Raw genomic sequence first — 13,891 nt, forward strand, 5'->3', positions numbered from 1 at the left:
AGTATCCAAACCAAGCCGAAAATTCCATGCATCCCACCTACACATGGAAATCCCAGAGATAGATTGTTGGAATGGAAAGCACAGTCTCTCCCTGGAGGGAGGTAACCTGCTTAACTAATTCCAGAAAGTATTAGACCCAGGTTGGCAACAGCCAAGGTTTGGGGACCCCAGAGTTTGTGTCGGGGTAAATGTTGGAGTCTAACCAGCTAAAACCGCATAGCTTGCCACTGAGAGCACTCCCTGGCAAGCGTTCCTATTGCTTGCCAGGTAGAACCACTCTACCCATTAGGGCTTTAGATTGCAGGGTTAACAGGAGCTGAGTGGGAGGATTCCCTGCCTCCAGTGACTGGTCTGCCGATGAGCCAGGCTGGCTGTGCTGCCATCAGCAGTGCCCGGTGATACTGTGAACCTGCTTGGCTCACAGAGGCTGACTCAATTCTGACATTAGGTTGGCAAACACGTCACCTTGGATCCAGTTCAGTTCACTTCAGTTCATTCTCCGTCTCTGGCAACAGAAGCCTTAAGAGCACAGTAATCGGGTTCTGTTTGCATTTACCCTATAGCCTTGAATTGTTTTCATACTGAGAAATATGTGGCAGAAACTCCCCTCATCCCCCGGATTGTTGCTCATTTGAGGTGAAAAGAAATCTTCAATCAGAAAAAAAAACTTTAGACCCTTAAAGTACCAACTAATTTTGAAATGCCAATGACATTGAGAAGGTTGAGGTCATCCGCTGACATTTGCAAACACAAGCACTGACACAAACAGGAAACCGAGTGGTTGAGACAGTGAAATGTTGTGTAAAAGTGTTGAAACTTAATTAGAAGGCGCTATGTTTGATTACTCTGACTAAGTTGTTAATATGTCCTGTAGCATAATGGTTAGAGCACTTGCCTCGCAAGCGAGAGGACCTGGGTATGGACAAAACCTTAGACAAGTTTCCCTATTCATATATTTCTGTTTACCTAGCAGTAGGTAGGAATCCGGTTATTAATCAATTGGCGGATCACTTTCCAGGTGTAATAATCCCTCCAAAAGATCATCCACGACTGTTTGTGGGACACTGCTGTGCGGCATTGGCTGCCACGTTTTGCCCACAAAATATACAGTCAATCCATATTACAATATATCATGAAGCGCTTTGAGACGTCTCAACGATGTAATAAGGAGCCCTGTAGCTCAATGGTTAGAGCACTTGCTCACAAGCAAGAAACCTGGGTTTGATGGCCGGCAGGGCGAAACCTTGGGCAAGTTTCCTTACTCCACACGCCTCAAGAAAAAAATAAAATAATTTGGTCACTCAATCCATGACTGTTTGTGGGCAATTGGCTGCCGCATTTCGCCCACAAATACAGTCAATTCACTTTACAGTGTATTCTGTGAAGCGCTTTGAGATGTCTAGAAGACGTGAAAAGCACTATTATCAAATGCAAGCATTATTTTATTACATATATACAGTGCTATATCAAATGCAAGGATTATTGTTATGACATGCAGGATAGTGTATAGGAACGTTCTATCAGACAAACTGCAAGCTAGGGAGATCCATTACTTTGAAGTTTGTTCTGTTCTCACAGTGACTCAGAGTTTCTGTACAGGGGCTGCAGTATCTGGACTTTTTTTTCACTCAGTTGGGAGTCTGTGATACACTGTGAAACATTTTGCTCTGAGCCTTTAAGCCAGACTGAGGGTTGGTTTCGGGATTTTAACCAACTGAAACCACGCTCAAGCATTGTCTGGCAAACTTCCAGCTTGTCTAGCTAGGACCACCCTACCCATTAGGGCTTTGGCTTGTAGATTTAACAGGAGCTGAGTGAGATGACTCCCTGCCCCCAGTGACTAGTCTGCCCTTTCAGGTCCTGCCTATTAGCCAGGCTGGGTTGGGCTGTCATTTGCAGTGCCCTGGATTACTGCGGACCCGCCTGGCTCAGGAACAGGATTAAAGACGGTCACAGAGGGCTGGCTTGATTCTGACATTCTGTTGTCAACCATGTCACCTTGGGGCCAGTTCAGCCTCGAGGAGTCCCCGCTTCCCCCCCATCGCCCCACCCCCGGAGGAGAGTCACTAGTTGGTCATTTGACAACCGACAAGTCCTCAATTTGAGTGATCACTAGGTGGACAGTAGGTACCAGGAACTCCCTGCAAGGTTCCCGGTGAGGAACACAGCTCAGCATGAAACACGTGAGACCATTACCACCATCTTCCTGTCCACAGCTTAGACGCATCCCTTCCCATTGAGCGACGGTTCCACCAGTTGGAGGTTCAGAGTTAAAGCATCAGTTGCTTACCTCTGCAAACCAAACAAAGTGGTTTCCAGGCACTGGATGTACGAATGTGTGTTCACAAACTCGGACTCCAGGTAACGCCTTCCAGCAGCTGTCGCCACAAGCCTGAGTTTCCTCAACAGCTATAATAATAATAATATTGCTTGCATTTGATACCGTGCCTTATAGTGTCGTTGAGACGTGTCAAAGAATTTTATTGTGAAGCTTAGTGACTGTGTATTTTGTCAGCAAACACTGCAGCCTTCTTGCGCACAACAGTGTTCACAAACAGGCTTGGAGCGAACGATCAACCTTATATGGAGGATTGAAATAAAAGCAGAAGTCGCTGGGAACACGCAGCAGGTCAGGCAACATCAATTTCAGGTCGATGACCTTTCGTCAGAACTGGAGGATGTTGGAAGGGAGCAGTTTATAAAGACAAGCATAGAAGGGGACGGGGGAAAAAAAGACAAAGGAAAAATTTAGGTGGAGGATAGGAGATGATGAGATCAGACGTGTTGATGGTGCGAGGCAAAAGAAGTCTATAGTAGAGATTATAGGAGGAAGAGATGTGTTTAAGACCCAGAGGATGTGTGAATAGTTCTAGAAGAGGGGAGAGGGAGGCATGGCTGAGAGAAGATGGGAGCTACGTTTTAGGTCTGAAGTGATTAAAATCAATATTGATGCCAGAGGGCTGTAAGGTGCCTAGGAAGTAGATGAAGTGCTGTTCCCCGAGTTTGCACTGTGCTTCGTTCAAGCAGCCACGGACAGAGAGGTTAGAGTAGGAGGTCAGAGAGGTTCCCCCCGCCCCCATCCACCTAACGGTGAGGTTAACCTCAGTTTAATTTCTCACACAAAGGACAGTGTGATACAAAGGACAATGCTGCGTTTCCCAGCGCACCACTGAAATGTCAACTGAGATTATGAGCTCATAGTCCTGACGTGGGATTGAACCCACAGCCTTCTGACTCAGCGATGAGAGTGATACCAGCATAGTCAAACTGTTTCTCTCTCCTCTCTCTCTCTTCCTCTCGCTCTCAGTCAGTCTTTGACCTTTGTCAGTGTATTTCTGTACATCCGTCCATCTGTCTGCCTTTGCCTGGAGACCTTAGACTGCCTCTCTCTCTCTCTCTCTATTGGAATATCTCTGGCTGCTTGTGTGTGTGTCTCTCTCTTTTTGGGGCTTAACCAATTGCTAAGACTGACAATGGTTTCATTTTGCTTGACGTATAGCATGACTTACATGTGTATATTCTGCAGGCGTTTCGCCCCCAAAATAATAATAATAATGCTTGCATTTTGATATATAAAACAGTCAATCCACTTTACTGCATATTCTGTGAAACACTGTAGGACGTCTTAACAACGTGATCAGGTACAATATCAAATGCAAGGATAATTATTATGATTATTTTAGGACAATGGTTGGGAGGGAAATAAAAGCTCCCTAAATGAAGCTCCCTAATGAGAAGAGTAAGGGGAGAGTTAAAGGAAGAGCCAGGAGCTGCGTAGAAACTTGTGAATGAAGAACTGGCAGATACGTATTTTGCCTGAATTGTTACAGAGGATGGTGGAGGCGAGAGTGTGGGAGTAACAGAGGGTGTGAAAGAGCATCAGTCAGAGCTACGTATTACTGGGAAACTATCAGAAAGTTCACAACACTTGTAATAACAATCCTTGCATTTGATATGGCATCTTATCACATCGTTGAGACATCTCAAAACGCTTCACAGAATATATTGTAAAGTGAATTGACTGTATATTTTGGGGACGAAACGCGGCAACTAATTGCGCACAGCATTGTCCCACAAACAGTCCTGGATCGAGTGACCACTCTATTTATTTTGGAGGGATTATTACCCCTGGAAAGTGATCCGCCAATCGACTAACAACTGGATTCCTGCTTACTGCTAGGTAAACAGAGGTGTGTGGAGTATGGAAACTTGCCTAATGCTTCGCCCTGCTCGGGCGCATGACATGCGAGGCAAGTGCTCTAATCACTCAACTACAGGACTCAACATTTCACATCAGGAAGATATCTCCAAGTGATATAGTGCAAAGGGTGATGACTGTATTTTTTGTAGGTGAACAATGAGCGCCACCTTGTGTTAGAGATGTCTTCATACACTGCAATATTATTAACGACCGGAGGGTGGGTCAGCCTGCCTCGAAGTAGCGCTCTCGCCTCTGACACGGACTCTCTTCAATCATGCCTTCAGCTCCCCTCTCGAATCTCTACCCCCTCCTCGCTCCTTCCCTTCCCTCCCCTCACCCTGACCATTTCCCCCCTGCTCGGGTCCCGACCCAACCGTCCAGCGCCTTGGGACGTCCTCCCGACGTGAAAGGCGCTCTATAAATGCAATCTTGTTGTTGTTGTTGATGAGTCAGAAGGTTGTGGACATCAGGACTTAGAATCACATGGTCTAAGCTGACACTCCAATGCAGTGGTGGGGGGTGGTGGGGGACGGTGGGGGTTGTATTGTCAGTGGAGCCGTCCTTCGGATGAGAAGTTAAACCAAGGTCCCGTTTGTCTCTTCGGGTGGATGTTAAAAGTCCCCATGGCACGATTTAAAAAGAGAAGAGAGTTTCTCTCTCCCGGTGTCCTGGCCAACAACCCCCCAAATAAAATCGCTCCACGACTGTTTGTTTGACATTCCTGCGCTCAAACTGGCTGCCGGGTTTCGCCCACAAAATACACAGCCAATCCACTTTACAGTATATTGTGTGAAGTGCTTTAAGGGTCTCAATGATGTGATAAAGCCTATATGCAAGGATTAATATTAGTAGTATATTAGTAGTATCTGTCTTAACAAGTGAAAATACAGTATTATAGCGGCTAGTGCATAATGTGAGGAGAGATTGCATACCTCTGAGAGTATGGTGATAACAACACTGTAATTAATCATTGCATATCTTGTGCTCTCAAGGAGGAATAGGATTAGAGGCAAAGACAAAATGGAGATGAATGCAAAAAGATTGTTTGAATTTAACACTTTAAATGTACCCTGTCGGGGGAACTGTCTGAGAGAAGTGACTGAGCCCAACGGAGAGCTGGCGTAACATCATTAGCCACACAGTCAGTGGCCCAGGGGTGTATCACAAGAACATCGGGACAGGCGTAGACCATTCAACCCCTCGAGTCTGTTCCGCCATTGTATTCCATGGCTGATCTGTACCTCAACTCCCTTTACCTACCTTTGCTCCATATCCTTTGATATCCTGACCTAACCAACATCTCTCCACCTCAGTCTTGAAAATTGAATGGATTCAGTATCAACAGCCTTTTGGGGAAGAGAGTTCCAGATTTCCACTTGCCTTTGGGTAAAAAGCTGCCTCCTGATTTCACTCCTAAATGGCCTCGCTCTAATTTTAAGATGATGCCCCCCCTTGTTCTGGATTCCCCCACTAGAGGAAATTGTTTCTCTGTAGCTACCCTATCAAATCCTTTTATCATTTTAAACCCCTCATTCAGATCACCTATCAACCTCAAAGGATAATCTAATCGAGGTTCTTTTTTAAAAAAAAAGGAATTTTTGCTCAGAAAATTCATAGTCAATTCACTTTACAATATATCTTTGAGATGTCTCAAAGAAGCGATAAGGTGCCATTTAAATGCAAGGATTATTATTACTATTATTGTTAACCTTCTAAACGCAAGTGATGTCAGTCAGGCATTTAACACAGAGACCATCTAATTACGTCAATCCAATGACGATAGTGAGACGTTCGTCATCGGGCAGCTAACCGTGCGTTAATCCTCCTGATGTGTCAGGCTTATCCTGTGACCTCTTTCAATTATTTTAGTAACCTCTCCTCAGGGGGTTCTCGTTTGAAGCTGCAGCTGTGTTCAATTGGCTTCGCTGAAGGTCTTTGCTGTGTTGTATTAATAATAACATATACACTAATCCTTGCATTTGATATAGCGCCTTATCACTTCTTCATGACATCTCAATGCATTTCATAGGATATCGTGTAAAGTGAATTGACTGTATATTTTGTGGGCGAAACGTGGCAGCGTGTCCCACAAACAGTCATGGATTGAGTGAACAAATTATTACCATTATTTGAAAATATTTTTGAAGGGATTATTACCTACTCAATGCTACGTAAACAGAGGCGTGTGGAGTAAGGAAACTTGCCCAACATTTCGCCCTGCCCAGGAATCAAACCCAGGTCCTCTCGTTTGCGAGGCGAGTACTCGAACTCCACTGCTGATGACAGCACAGCCCAGCCTGGCTCACTGCCAGGACTTGGAAGGGCAGACCAGTCACTGGGAGCAGGGAATTATCGCACTCAGCTCCTTAATCCTGCAAGCCAAAGCCCTAGCGGGCAGAGTGGTCCTAGAAGGACAAGCAGTGAGAAAGCTCAGCGGTGCTCTCAATGGCAAGTTATGTGGTTTTAACTGGTTAGACTTCAGCAGTCACTTTGGGGTCCCCAAGCCTTGGCTCTTGCCAACCTGCACCTGATACTCTCCCGAATTAGGTAAGCAGGATGCCTCCCTCCAGGGAGAGAGAGAATTTGCATTCCATTCCAACAACGTGATCTTAAAGCATAGTGATGGGTTTCCGCATGTGTCAGACACCCGGGCGACGCAAACAAAATAATATTGCATTGAAACAACAGTTTGTTCATTTTTAAACCTTTATTGGACATTATTAATGCAGCAGTCATCCTGCTCGATACCAGCGCAATAAGAGTCTACATTAGAGTCAAAGCAAAGAGAAGGAAGAGTGGGATACACATAGCGTGGAGCCGAACCTCTGATAGGGTCACAACTCTAAGGTTCTCCACACACAAGGGCCTTAGAGAAGAAATGGCGACTGGTTGGAAAAATTGCAATTAATTGTCTTTTATTTTAGCTGTGTGAGGTGTCACGCCACCTGAGGGTGTCTCCCCTCAGATGTCAATTGCACCTCCTCAAACCCACCTTTACAGCTCAATCACAGGAACATAGGAACAGGAGTAGGCCAGTCAGCCCCTCGAGCCTGTTCTGCCAATTCTATAAGATCAATAATTAATCAATAATTTTTTTTTTAATCATCGTTCACTCAGAAGCCTTGATTATCTGTGTTCAGCCCCGACCCTATTAAAAATAAAACCCACAAGTGAAAGAGACTGAGCTAGATGCGCTGATATCTCTGGTACGTGGCTATGAGCTAATTGGGGTGTGTGTGTGTGTGTGTGTGTGTGTGTAGCCCCCGAACCAATCTCTACCGCGGTGTCTAGGATGAAGGGGAGGTGGTGGGTTTCTCCTCCCGGGTCACGGGGATGGGGCGGTCCTGACGGCTGGAGTCGCCTCCCAATTGGTTCTTTGGGCAGCAGAGTGTCAGTATTCCATCGGGAGACAGGGAGCAGACGAATGCCGATTGCTCCAGGTTGCTTGGCATGCGGTATCTCCGGTGGAACTCGCGGGAAATGTAGCCGTGGTCGTCCTGCGGGGAGAAGGAGGTGCGATCGCAATTATTCATACCGACCTTATCCGCTGCCTTCCTCTGTGGACCGTGCCTTCGGTCACCCTCCTACCCCTTACCTTCCTTGCCCTCCACACCCTCCTGATCCCAACTCCCAGCTCGGACCCAAATCCTGGTCTGTCTGACCAGCGCCTTGGAGGGTCCTCCTGACGTGAAAGGCGCTGCACACGTGTAATTTGCTGTTGTTGTTATTTATTCACAATAGCAACTTTTCCCCCATATTTTTTTCAGTCTCACAGACGGTGAAATGGACCCGGGAACAGAGTGTGCGGTGAGCAGAGGGCAGTGCTGTGAAGGCGGTATTATAATGGTCGGCCATCGTATCTGAAAATGGCCATTCAGACAATGTGAACACCCGGGTGCGCGAATGCGTTTATCGCGTAAAAGCTGCTGCCCGGACAGCAGCCGCACTCAGAGGTAGCAAACAGTGTAACGTGGCGTGAAGGAATTCTAAAATCTTACAGCCCTGAAGGTAGCCACTCGTTGTATACTAACCTCCAGTCCGAAAAGCAACCGTTCACCACAATGCTCTGCTTTCTGTCTCCCAGCCAATTTTGGATCCATGTTGCCACTGTTCCCTTAATCCCGTGGGATTCAATTTTGCTAACAAGTTCTATTACGTGGCACAATGTCCCGGAATATCCCAGAATATGCCAGAAGACCGGACCGCTTGTCAAAGTGGGGTTTAGTGAGCCGCCGCTTGACGAGGCAACCACGGTTGACGATCACTAATTGGTTTGGGGGGGGTGGACATGAACAGTCACCGTTGGTGTGTGTGTGTGTGTCTGGGCGGGGGGTAGGGGAGATTGTGTTTCGTGTGGGGGATGGCGTGGCTGAGTCATGTTTTGTGTGGGGGGGTGTGGCACAGTGGGTTGGGGAGGAATCGTGGCTGGTTTTGGAGTCAGGATTGGTGCCAGCGGTCATGATTAGTGGTGGGGTGGGGGTTGTCACTGTTGGTGCGGGGGCGAGTTGCAATGGAGGTCACGGTTTGTTTCGGTGTGTGGCGCTTGGCATTAGGGGTCGCAGTTGCCGTCATGGTGGCGGGGGGGAGAGCAGTTGGATTTGTCGTCCCAGAGTGCGCTATGTGTTACGATACACCAGGAGGTGATGCCCTCCTACCCCTACTCCCTCACCCATTGATGGCTTTGGGGAAACTCCAATGAAGACGGAACGAAATAACAAACTTCACAAAATTTGGAAACAGAAGATCAGTCCGAGGCGAACTCCCCAGCCATCAACTCAGGGCAGAGGCCTGTGTGGGTGGGTTATCATCCGCTCCCCACCTCCTCACACACGTACGCGCGCGCACATACACACACACACACACTGCTGGACTCAGACAGCAGAAACAACGAGACCCAATAAAGGAAGGGATAGCTGGTACCTGTCTGTCTCCGTGTTTCCCGTGGATCTCCACAAAGTCATCGACAATCTTCACACTCAGCTCATCTGGTGAGAAGTGCTTCACGTCCAGGCTGATCAGGAATCTGTCCTTGTCTGAGCGAACCTACAACATACCAGTCACAGACCTGAAACTCACAACCTCGAGGCAGCCAACGGTCCCGCCATTGCTCCCCTTCTGCTAATAATAACAATAATAATCCTTGCATTCAATTAACACATCGTTAAGACGTCTCAATGAGCTTCACAGAATATAAGAACTTAAGAATTGCTGGACGAAAGAAGGCCAAGGTCCGTCCTGTTCTCCTTCCACCTTCCTGGCAGTCGCACGCACATGTTATGTCATATATTGTGAAATGGATTGACTGTATTTTGGGGGCAAGAGAATGCAGGCAATTGCACACAGCAGTGTTCCACAAACATTTGTGGTTTGAGTGGCCTTTTTTGAGGTGTCATTACCCCTGGAAAGCAATCTGCCAATGGAGTAACAAACGGATTCCTACTTACTGCAAGGTAAACAGAGGCATGTTGAGTAAGGAAACTTGCCTAAGATTTCGCCCCACCTGGGAATCCAACCCAGGTCCTCTCACTTGCAAGGCGAACCCGCTAACTACTATGCTATGGTTACTGCAGATAACTGTGGGAAAAGATTCAAAGCAATCATTTCAATCAGAAGTGTGGATGGACAGCGTAGAGGGAGCTTTACTCTGTCTCTAACCGGTGGTGTCACTGACTTGGAAATGTGGACAGACGGCGGAGGGAGTTTGATGGATCATTTACGGAACTGAGACACAAGGAAAGGTATAGTGTAGACCTGGGGATTCGGTAACTAGAGGGAGAGATGACCTATTTGCAGTGGTGACCAGGAGCTGTGAGCAGGTGTCTGCCACATTCCAGGGACAGAGTGGAGTGATTGGAAAAACTACTGTAATAGAGGCAGAGGCAAAAACAGGCAGAGGTGGCACTTTGTGCAGGAATTACTGGGAAGACGGGAAAGTACATGGCTGGGCAAATGGCAACTGCGTTGGCCAACAAAAGCAGTCAGTTGGTTTGGTACTAATGACTTATGAAACACTCCGACATTTCAATGTGAGAACCATGCATAAAAATGCAAGATCTTCTGCGGATAGGGTGGTCCGAGCTGGACAAGCAGCGGGAAAGCTTGCCAAACAGTGCTCTCAATGACAAGCTATGTGGTTTTAGCTGGTTAGACTTCAGCAGTTACACCAACACACACTGCAGCCCCCAAGCCTTGTCTCTTGCCAACCTGCGCCTAATATTTTCTGGAATTAGGTGAGCAGGATGTGTCCCTCCAGGGAGAGAGAGCGCATTCCATTCCAGCAATCTATCTCTGGGATTTCCATGTGTAGGAGGGATGCATGGAATTCTCAGCTTGGTTTGGATGCTCTTAAGCACGGTGATGGGTTTCCATACGTGTCAGACACCCGGCTGACAATTTTTTTTATTATTATCAAGCATTTATATTAACTAGCATCTATATTATTGACAACTAACATCTATAATATCGATAATTAGCATTTATATTATTGCTTGGATATTGTTCCCGTTACAGATAACACAACAGGTGGAATCCCGTAGCGCAGTGGTTAATGCGGTTGCCTAGCAAGCGAGAGGATCCAGGTTCGATTCCCAGGTGGGGCAAAACCTTAGACAAGTTTCCTTGCTCCACACGCCTCTGTTTACCGAGTGGTAATCGCTTTCCAGGTGTTAATAAACCCTCCAAAAAACTAATAATAATTTGGTCACTCAATCCATAACTGTTTGTGAAATTGGCCGCTGTGTTTATCCCACAAAATATACAGTCAATTCAATTTAAACTTGATGCGCTTTGAGACATCTCAACGACGTGATAAGGCGTTGTGTTAAAGAAATGCAAGGATTATGATAACTCTGACATCTCGATAAGCAAAGACACTGGTTACCTCAGAGAGTCCGGAGTCCATGAAGTTGCGGAACATTGACTGCCTGTAGTAAGGGCTGGTGGTGGAGGAGGAGAAAGGGAAGAGATCATAGTCGAATAGTCCGTCACCGAAAAACTGGTCGAGCAGGCGGCTTGGATAGAAGGGTCCAAAGGAACGCCTGAACCAGGGGTATTGGATAGAGAGGTCCATACTGCAGGAAGGAGGTCTTTTCTGGACAAGAAAGCACTGAGGGAGAAAGGGAGGGAGGGAACTGTGTGCTGGGTTCAGCTACCCGACCCGGCTTATATAGTTTGTGACTGAATGGGGGCATTAAAATCTGGATGTTTCTGCAATGACGATCTACTGAAAAACTGTGAGTTGTCAGCAGAGAGTGGCCGCTGACCCAGACTTGCCACTGGAGCATTGCTGACAGAGAGTCGTCCCAGCAAAGCCACTGATTCCTCTGCCAACAGCTTATGCTGTCACACCACAACCCAGAGCCAGAGACGAGAGGCATAGGTAGAGGCAGAGACTAGAGGCAGAGACAGGGTTCTTACAGCCTGTCCACGGCTTAATAAACAAGACAAGTACACCCCAGTCATTGTTGTTCATTGTGTTCTTCAGTCCTTAGGATTCAATGTGTTCTGCAGGAGTGTGAGTGTATCACACACTGACTCTGTGTGTGTGTGTGTGTGTGTGTATCACAGAATCATAGAATTATACAGCAAGGAAGGAGGCCATACGGCCCATCGTGTCTGTGCCAGATCTTTGAAAAGAGCTTCCAATTCAATCCCACTCCCCCACTCTCTCCCCATAGCCCTGCAAACATGTCCTCCCCAAACAATTATCTATTCCGCACACTCTGTCTGTGTGTGTGTGTGTGTTGCACACTGGCTGTGTGTGTGTGTCGCACACTGGCTGTGAGTGTGTCGCAAACTGGGGAAACAGTTTTGGATATGTTGCACACTGGCTGGTTGCGACACACACAGGCTGTGTGTGTAAGTGTGTCGCACACCGCTGCTCCCCTCCAGCTCAGTTATTAATAAAAATAATCCTTGCATTTGATACACCTCCTTATCACATTGTTGAGATGTCTCAAAGCGCTTTACAGGTTATATTGCAAAGTGGATTCACTGTGTCTTTTGGGGGCGAAACATGGTAACAGCAGTGTCCCACAAACAGTTGTGGATTTGAGCGTTCATTTTTTTGTTGCAAGGATTATTACCCCCGAACAGCGATCCGTTAATCGACTAACAACCGGGTTTCTACTTACTGCTAGCAGAGGCGTGTGGAGTAAGTAAACTTGCCTAAGGTTTCCCTCCGCCGGGAATGGAACCCGGGTCTTCTTGCTTGCGAGGCGAGCGTCCTAACTGCTACGCTACGGGACTCCAAACTTGAACTCCTGACATCTCCCTGCTTCCTCCTAGTGGAGTTCTGAAATCTCAAGTTCTCGATGACGTGGACGAGGGTCTCGGCAGCCTGGGAGGAGAGGCAGTGGTGGAGACGGACAGAGGTGAGGGCAATCAGAGTGAATGAGAGCCCAAATGTAAGGTTTTAGAGATTGTTGGGAGAGTCAAACAACATTGGATACCTCAACTTAGTTTTACATTAACTATAATAATAATAATTCTTGAATGAGATATAGCACCTTATCGCATTGTTGAGAGGTTTCAAAGCGCTTCACAGAATGTATTGTAAAGTGATTTTGACTGTGTATTTTGTGGGCAAAACGCGGCAGCCAATTGTGCACAGCAGTGTCCCACAGACAGCCACGGAGTGAGTGATCAATTTTATTTAAGGGATTTTGGTTGGGATACCGGGGTAGAGAAAGTTCCTTCTCCTTTTGAATAGTGCTATAGGATCTTTAGCATCCACCTGAAGAGACAGGTGGGACCTCAGTTTAATGTCTCATCCGGAATATGGCACCTCTGACAATGCAACACCCCCAAAACTGCATTGGAGCATTAGCTTAGACTAAGTGAGTTAAAGCAGTTAGTTTGGGGTTTGGTGATTAGCTGTTTGTTGGGTCAGTGAGATTGATTCTCAGAAATGCTTTACTCCCCACGGTTAATAAATACAGGTACTAACGATCCTTGAATGCGATACAGCGCCTTATCACGTCATTGAGACGTCTCAAAGCGCTTCACAGTATATTCTGTAAAATGGAGTGAACGTGTATTTGTGGGTGAACCAGTTTCCTCTAGCTGGCACCTTAGTTTGCCAAAATGAAAGTTTAATGTATGAGTTATCAGCAGGACCTTCCAGCTCAGAGCCACAAAACAACAGCAGCAAATCCTGTCTGTATAGGGGCCCGGCTACATTGTGCCCTGTGGAATGCAACGGGGAAAGTTGGCTGCGACTCTGACCAGATCAGCAGTTTAGCTGCAGAGACAGGAATGTCGGGGCTGAAGAATCGTTGGCGGAATGAGGGGGTCTCGTTTCCACTCTGACAAAGAGCCCGGGCGGTCTCTGCCCACTTTCAGGCACTGGGTTAGCTTTCTCACTGACAACACAGCTTCTCATTTCTGAATGGGGTCGTGCAGCTTAGTGGGTAGTGCGTTAGCCTCGCAAGCAAGAGGACCTGGGTTCGAATCCTGGGAGGGGCGAGAAGGAAACCTTCAGCAAGGTTCCTTACTCCACACGCCTCTGTTTACCTAGCAGTAAGTAGATAACTGGTTGGTAGTCCAGATCGCTTTCCGCGGGTAATAATCCTTCCAAAAAAAAAACGAAGTGGTCACTCAATTCACGTCTGTTTGTGGGACACTGCTGTGTGCAACTGGTTATCGCGTTTTGCCCATAAAATATACAATCAATCCACTTTACTGTATATT

At 46.9% G+C, this 13,891-nt stretch overlaps 1 protein-coding gene across 1 annotated transcript; it reads right to left on the minus strand.

The window, feature by feature from the left end:
- Positions 1 to 7,255: 7,255 nt before the first annotated feature.
- On the minus strand, positions 7,256 to 11,387 carry cryaa (crystallin, alpha A). The gene is made up of 3 exons (XM_007908809.2): positions 11,082 to 11,387; positions 9,122 to 9,244; positions 7,256 to 7,698 (listed from the first exon to the last, which is right to left on the minus strand). The coding sequence occupies exons 1-3, from the start codon at positions 11,268 to 11,270 to the stop codon at positions 7,489 to 7,491; spliced, it is 522 nt and encodes a 173-aa protein (XP_007907000.1). The 5' UTR covers positions 11,271 to 11,387; the 3' UTR covers positions 7,256 to 7,488.
- Between the last annotated feature and the right edge of the window lie 2,504 nt (positions 11,388 to 13,891).

The sequence above is a fragment of the Callorhinchus milii genome, unplaced genomic scaffold (assembly GCF_018977255.1).
Source record: "Callorhinchus milii isolate IMCB2004 unplaced genomic scaffold, IMCB_Cmil_1.0 Scaffold4, whole genome shotgun sequence".
Lineage (NCBI taxonomy): Eukaryota > Metazoa > Chordata > Chondrichthyes > Chimaeriformes > Callorhinchidae > Callorhinchus > Callorhinchus milii.

Coding starts and splice junctions, on each gene's coding strand:
- cryaa (XM_007908809.2), bottom strand. CDS start 11,270: ATGGACCTCTCTATCCAATACCCCTGGTTCAGGCGTTCCTTTGGACCC. Junction 9,245..11,081: donor TGGACTCCGGACTCTCTGAG/GTAACCAGTGTC, acceptor GGTATGTTGTAG/GTTCGCTCAGACAAGGACAG. Junction 7,699..9,121: donor GGAAACACGGAGACAGACAG/GTACCAGCTATC, acceptor TTCTCCCCGCAG/GACGACCACGGCTACATTTC.